The 6514-nt window shown below is 35.8% G+C and overlaps 1 protein-coding gene across 1 annotated transcript; it reads left to right on the top strand.

Moving 5' to 3' along the window:
• Window positions 1-3310: 3310 nt before the first annotated feature.
• Window positions 3311-5975, top strand: LOC125207690 (transcription factor MTB1-like). Its single transcript, XM_048107140.2, has 2 exons — window positions 3311-3494; window positions 3623-5975. The coding sequence occupies exon 2, from the start codon at window positions 3848-3850 to the stop codon at window positions 5666-5668; it is 1821 nt and encodes a 606-aa protein (XP_047963097.1). The 5' UTR covers window positions 3311-3494; window positions 3623-3847; the 3' UTR covers window positions 5669-5975.
• The last annotated feature ends 539 nt before the right edge of the window (window positions 5976-6514 follow it).

A 6514-nucleotide genomic window follows, 5' to 3' on the forward strand; every position in this document is an offset into this window, starting at 1 on the left:
TAATAATAATAATTTATTATTTATTTTCCATTTCTCTTTTGAATTAATTTTCCTCAACGGACTCCACACCTATGTCCTCTTTGATATGATAGATGAAGCCAAGATTAGATAGTGTATGGAAAATAATGCTAATCGAAGTGAATAATAATAGGTCATAGTGAAAAAGCAAGTTTAATATTATAATCTCGACTCGGACTCTCATTTATGTATCTAGAAGATATAAATAAGGTACACTACCATTTCAATCATTTTACACGTATCTATATCTCTCGCAATTGGTGGTTCCTCATTCATAGCATCTTTGTAATTTTCAATTATCCACATATGAGAAAGTATGAATATTCACAATGGCAAATTATATTATACCCCCTCTGTTTTCAAGTTTCAATTTAGGGTTTGCAAAATAAGCGAGTCATGTTCTTTTTTAGAATGTCAATTATAAGTGAGTTATTTTTCTTTTTAGTAATCATTTCTCTTAGAGCATTAGCAATGGTGGCCGATCGCAAGGGCCGAGCGATCGACCACCCCATGGGCTCTCAAAGGCCCCCATTGTGGAGAGGGGGGCCTATCTCCACTCACCAAAGGCTCCGCCCCAAGGCCGAGTGATCGCTTTAGGTGATCCGCCATCGGCTTCCCATGGGCCCTGAGATAGGCCCCCATTGCAGTCGCCAGGGCCGATTTTCAATTTCTTTTTATAAATTAATTTATTAAATTTCTTCTCTTATAAATACTTCATCCTTAATTATATGTGAGAGAAAAATATGAGTAAAGAATTAATTTATTATGTATTTTAATTTAAGTTAATTAGACATTAACATTAAAAATAAAAGAAAATGGTGTTGATGTGGAAAAAAGATAGGCTCTGTGATGAGCTCTCATTGCAGAGATATGGGCTCTGAGATGAGTTATTGACGTGGCAGGAGGAAATGGAGATAGGCTCTGAGATGCCCTTACTTTATTCTCTCTTTATTTCTCTACTTTTTCTCTCTCTCATATTTTACTCTCACTATTTTAACTCTTTACATATCAATTCCTTAAATCCCGTCCCCAAAAGAAGTGCTTCGCTTTTCTTGGGAAAGAGGGAGTAGGAGTACAAAAAAGTTAAAAATAATTATTTTAAAATGTATTAAATGAATAACAGTTTTAATGTATTGGGTCGTGGGGTCATGTTAAAGTAAATATAGTATCCAATCCACAACTAATACCAATCTTACGCCATTAGGTCTTTAGATGAGTGGATGAGATTATGACCCACGGATAAAATATCAACAAAAGGGTAAAATAGTCAATCTTTTATAACATAATAATTTTCATGGTGTTTTTTATATCAACACAGTGTATTACAAATACCAACACAATGGCATTAGAATTTCAATCCAAGTACCCGAAAATATCAACACAGTTTATATTGATATATTATACATGCATTATATTGAAATTGTTTGATGCATTTATTAATATAAAATCTGTTTATCAATATATACGAAAATTGAAATAAATTTTTTAATAGTTCATCATCGGATCATATGCAATTGAGATCGCGTTAGAATTCTTATGAAATTACTTTTAATTTGATATATTTTTTACAAAAAAATAATTTAAATCGAGAGAGTTACGTAAATTTAAAGTTTTAAGATAATTTTGAGGAGAAGAAATGTGGTTGGTTTCAGATACAAAAATTGACATTTATATCCTTTAAATTTATTTAATATTTTTTAAATTTGTAAATATAATTTATTTGACATTATATCTAAGATTAGATCTTTAATTTGTAATTAATCATAACCTTTGGGTCGTGGTCTCGTGGATGTTAAGTAATAACGCAAAAAATAAGATGTCAGGCACATGGTTCATTAATATTGCAATTGAAATGCAGTTAGATAATAATAACGGCCCCAGTTTGAAATGTGCACTTCTTGACCATTTCCACATTTAATACTCATGCAGTACAATATTTGTGGGAGAATAAATACTATTTTGGACACTCCATTTGTGGACGAAATTTCTTATTATGGAAATGATATGAGTTTGATATTTCCGATATATTCTATAAAAATATGAATATTTTCTCCATCCTATCATAAGCGGGTCTTTTATTTTATGCACATAACTTATGAAAAATGGTGATTAGAAAGTTAGATAGAGAGATTATAAAGTAAAAAATAATGGTAGTAAAATTTATATAAGAAAGTATTAGAAAATGTCTTATTTTAGGCGAGACAAATATTATTTTTAGGCATCGACGGATCTAGGGGGGTGGGGGGTAGGATGGGGTGGTTGCCCCCTCCGTGCGACTAATTTTCTCTTATCGGGACGTAAAATTACCATGTCCGTCCCCTTTGTTTGCCTTCGGCGTCGTCCCGAACACTGAAAAAAGTAGCCACGTCCGCACTAAATCAAGCTAATACTATATATTCCGCTCCCTTCGTTTCCAAATCCTTAATCCGCCACTGTTTATAGGTAAATCTCATATAATATGAGATGTTTCTCAAAGACACATTCATATTTATAGGTCCAAAATGTTTATTCTACATCACTTTTTAACTCTTTCAAATAATCATGCTCAACTTAAAAGAAATATATCAAATAATGAGATGAATGAAGTATTAAATATGTATATTTTTCACTCACAAAATGTCCTATGATTTTGACAATGAAATATCTCATTTTATTTTATTTATTTTAAATACACTATTTATTCTAAATATATGTCAGATTTTTCTTTTAAGTTTATCTCAGAAAACATTTTCTGAAATAAATTTTTCATATTGACTAAAATCTCAATTTATGAATTTGGTCCAAAACACTTTTTTTTCTTATTTTCGAATCCCAACCAAACGAAAACCAATCGAAATTGGTCATTTATTTTACATGACCATAAAAAACTGAAGGTCAACAACATTTACACTGGATTAGATTTCTAATTTGAGATTTATTAGTATATTTAAATCAATTTCAGTAACATTTTCACTGGTTTTATTTACAATTTTTAAATACATTCTAAAATTACATTTCATTTTATGTTTTTCACCGTTTATATTTACTATTTTAAAAATACTATACGTTCTAAACTTACATTTGAACAACGTTTTTAACCCTTTTTGTTTACATTTTAATAAATTCATGTGGATTCTTATATATTGATTGGAATCAATGAAGAAGAGGAGAATTTTTTTTTGGCCGACTGCACACTCTCTCTCTATCACACACACACACACGCGCACACACACACACAGACAGAGACACACACACATTAACCATGGTTACTTTTTCACTATTCTGAAGACCTTAAATCCAAATTTGAGCACATGCAGTAAATTGGGCAAGAAAAATTAGAAACACAAGACACAGAGCTAACATATCTTCTTCTGCTCTCCAAATAAGAGAAAGGAGGCGACATATACCTATTGTTGTTTTTGCTTCTGATTTTTTTTTGTGATTTCCTGTCACAGCAATACATACTTTATCCCAAAGTGGTTGAGCTCGAGATACTGGTGAGTGATTTCATTCAATTTCTGCTCTTCATGGATTCTCTATTACTAATATTATTCCCCAATTTCATGTTTTGCTTACATTATAATCATATTTATCGCCTTGTTTCTGGACATGCATGTTTCTGTAGATACCTTGTGTTTGAGATCTGAGATTAAGAACTGCGGCTTATTGGGATTTTATGAGTAGAGGTTGAATTTCTGCAATGGAGTGATGTTGGGTTGATTTGTGAGATGAGTTTCGTAACCCTAATTTGGAAATTTTCAATCAGCAACTACTTTATTTTTGTTGATTTTCTCAATTGTTTGGGTTTTTGAAGTTGAACAACCATTGAGAATTAGGTTTAGAAATTGGCATGGGGGTTGTTGGTTGGAGTAATGAGGAAAAGGCGATGGCAGCGGCAGTTTTGGGAACTAAGGCTTTTGATTACTTGATGTCGAGCTCAGTTTCTGCTGAGTGCTCATTAATGGCGATGGGGAATGATGGCAATTTGCAGAATAAGCTTGCAGATCTTGTTGAGCGCCCAAATTCTTCCAATTTTTGTTGGAACTATGCAATTTTCTGGCAGCTCTCTAGGTCCAAGTCTGGGGACTTGGTGTTAGGATGGGGCGATGGGTGTTGTCGAGAGCCTCGTGAGGATGAGGAATCTGAGGTCACTCGAATTCTCAAAATGAGACTCGAGGATGAATCTCAGCAGACAATGAGGAAAAGGGTTCTCCAAAGGCTGCATACTTTGTTTGGAGGAGGTGATGAGGAGAATTACGCGTTTGGATTGGATAAGGTAACTGACACTGAGATGTTCTTCCTAGCATCAATGTATTTTTCCTTCCCTAGGGGTGAAGGAGGCCCTGGGAGGTGTTTTGGATCCAGCAAACATGTCTGGTTGTCGGATGCATTGAAGTCATCGGTTGATTATTGTGTTAGGTCATTCCTTGCAAAGACGGCTGGCATGCAAACTATGGTTTTGATCCCAACTGATGTTGGGGTGGTTGAATTAGGGTCTGTCAGATGTATCCCGGAAAGTATGGAGCTAATCAAGGTGGTGGGATCTTCCTTTTCGTCGTTTTCTTCACTCCTCAGGTCCAAGCAAGCTGCAGCTGCAGCTGTGCCGTCAGTAACGAATAAAAAACATATGAAGGGCCCCATTCCTAACTTGGCTATTGGTAACCGACCAGAAATTGTTCCCAAGATTTTCGGGCAGGAATTAAATTCAAGTCATGTGCAATTTAGGGGAAATGTTTCCAATAGGAAACCAGAAATGCAAGTAAGGGCCTGGGACTCAAGTGGAAACAGGAACAAGCTACCATTTGCCAACAACCGCAATGGTTTTCATGGTGCTACCTGGACACAGTATAGTAATGTTAAGCTAGGGAATGCAGTAGAGGTTTACAGTCCTCAGACTCCAGCCAAAAAGCGTGCTGAGATTGTCAACGGGAATAGAGAAGAGTTCATGATTAATAATTTTCAGCATCAAAAGCCAGCTCAAATGCAGATAGATTTTACTGGAGCAACCTCAAGGCCTTTAACCTCACATCCACAAAGTCTCGAGTCTGAGGTTTCAGATGTTGAGGCTTCGTGCAAGGAAGAGGCTGCAGGCCTATTAGAAGACAAGCGGCCGAGGAAGCGTGGTAGGAAGCCTGCCAATGGAAGAGAAGAACCCCTCAATCATGTAGAGGCAGAAAGACAGCGAAGAGAGAAGCTGAACCAGCGCTTCTACGCTCTACGAGCTGTTGTGCCGAATATCTCTAAGATGGACAAAGCTTCCCTACTTGGAGATGCTATTGCTTACATAACTGAACTGCAGAAGAAGCTGAATGACATGGAGTTTGAGAGAGAAAGACTTGGCAGCATATCAAGAGAAGCATCGGTTTCAGAAGTTAATTCTAATAGAGAAACACAAGACCTGCTGGCTTCGAGCATCAACATCGAAGCTGGCCGTGAAGAAGTCACCGTTAGGGTTAGCTGCCCGTTGAATGCCCATCCAGCATCAAGAGTCATCCAAGCAATCAATGATGCACAGTCAACTATCGTCGATGCAAAAATGGCTACAGTGAGTGAGCGAGTGTTCCACACATTCATTGTCAAATCCAATGGATCCGAACAGCTAACTAAGGAGAAGCTGGTTGAAGCGTTTTCCCGTAGATCCAGCTCTCCCCATCAGTTATCTCTCGGGTAGTATTTATGGCTTTGAACAAATTAAGTTAGTTGCCATAATATGCAGTGTATCATTATAGAAAGCTTTTGAAGAGATTTTGATATACAGCAGTTAATGCTAGAAATAGGGGAAGAAAACTTTCTTTTGACCTTCTAGGGTAGCAAATGTGTAGTTGCTTATAGTTTTACATATTTAGTTGAGTCATAAGTCGCAAGATTAATCAAACCTATCGACTTTAGATGTCATGCTCGTATCTTTTCTTCTTTTTGGGTTTTTGGAAGCTGTATATCTGATTATGATTATTTTATTGTGTTCCAAGTTTTGTACATGTTCTAATCTAGTTGAGATACGAAGATTCAAATCTAGTTAAGCATATGATTGTCATTACGCATTTGCCTGAACTCGCACGAGTGTGAAAATCTAGTCGTCTAATCGAGTTGTGTCAATGTCGAATATTGGATGAGATGTTGTATGCGGATGCCGCGTTCGTTGCTTGGTCAATAGCCTTACTTCAATGTTAAAGCAGGAAGTGTGAAAGGGTTTCTGTGTTGATGGTCTGCAAACTTTTACCATGCAAGAAAAGCAGTTGATTTCCATTTATTTGGTCTGAAAAAGAGAGAGATATTGTTAAAGAACTCTGTCAGTAACCTGTAGTACTTATTTGTAAATAAGAATGTGAAAGTCGTGTTAATAGAGGAATGCAATATAAACGTTTTGAAGACGTGTGGAATACTGGGGTCAACTATTGTGGGGTAGGCCATCTTGTAATTAAATAGGAGTAGATAAATTGGTATGTAGTACTACTATAGTTTAATCTTTAAATGCAATGATTGATATGCATTTTGTTTATATAACCGGGAAAAAGAT

This window comes from Salvia hispanica, chromosome 6 (assembly GCF_029641045.1).
Source record: "Salvia hispanica isolate PSC_SH4W2 chromosome 6, Shi_PSC_v1, whole genome shotgun sequence".
Lineage (NCBI taxonomy): Eukaryota > Viridiplantae > Streptophyta > Magnoliopsida > Lamiales > Lamiaceae > Salvia > Salvia hispanica.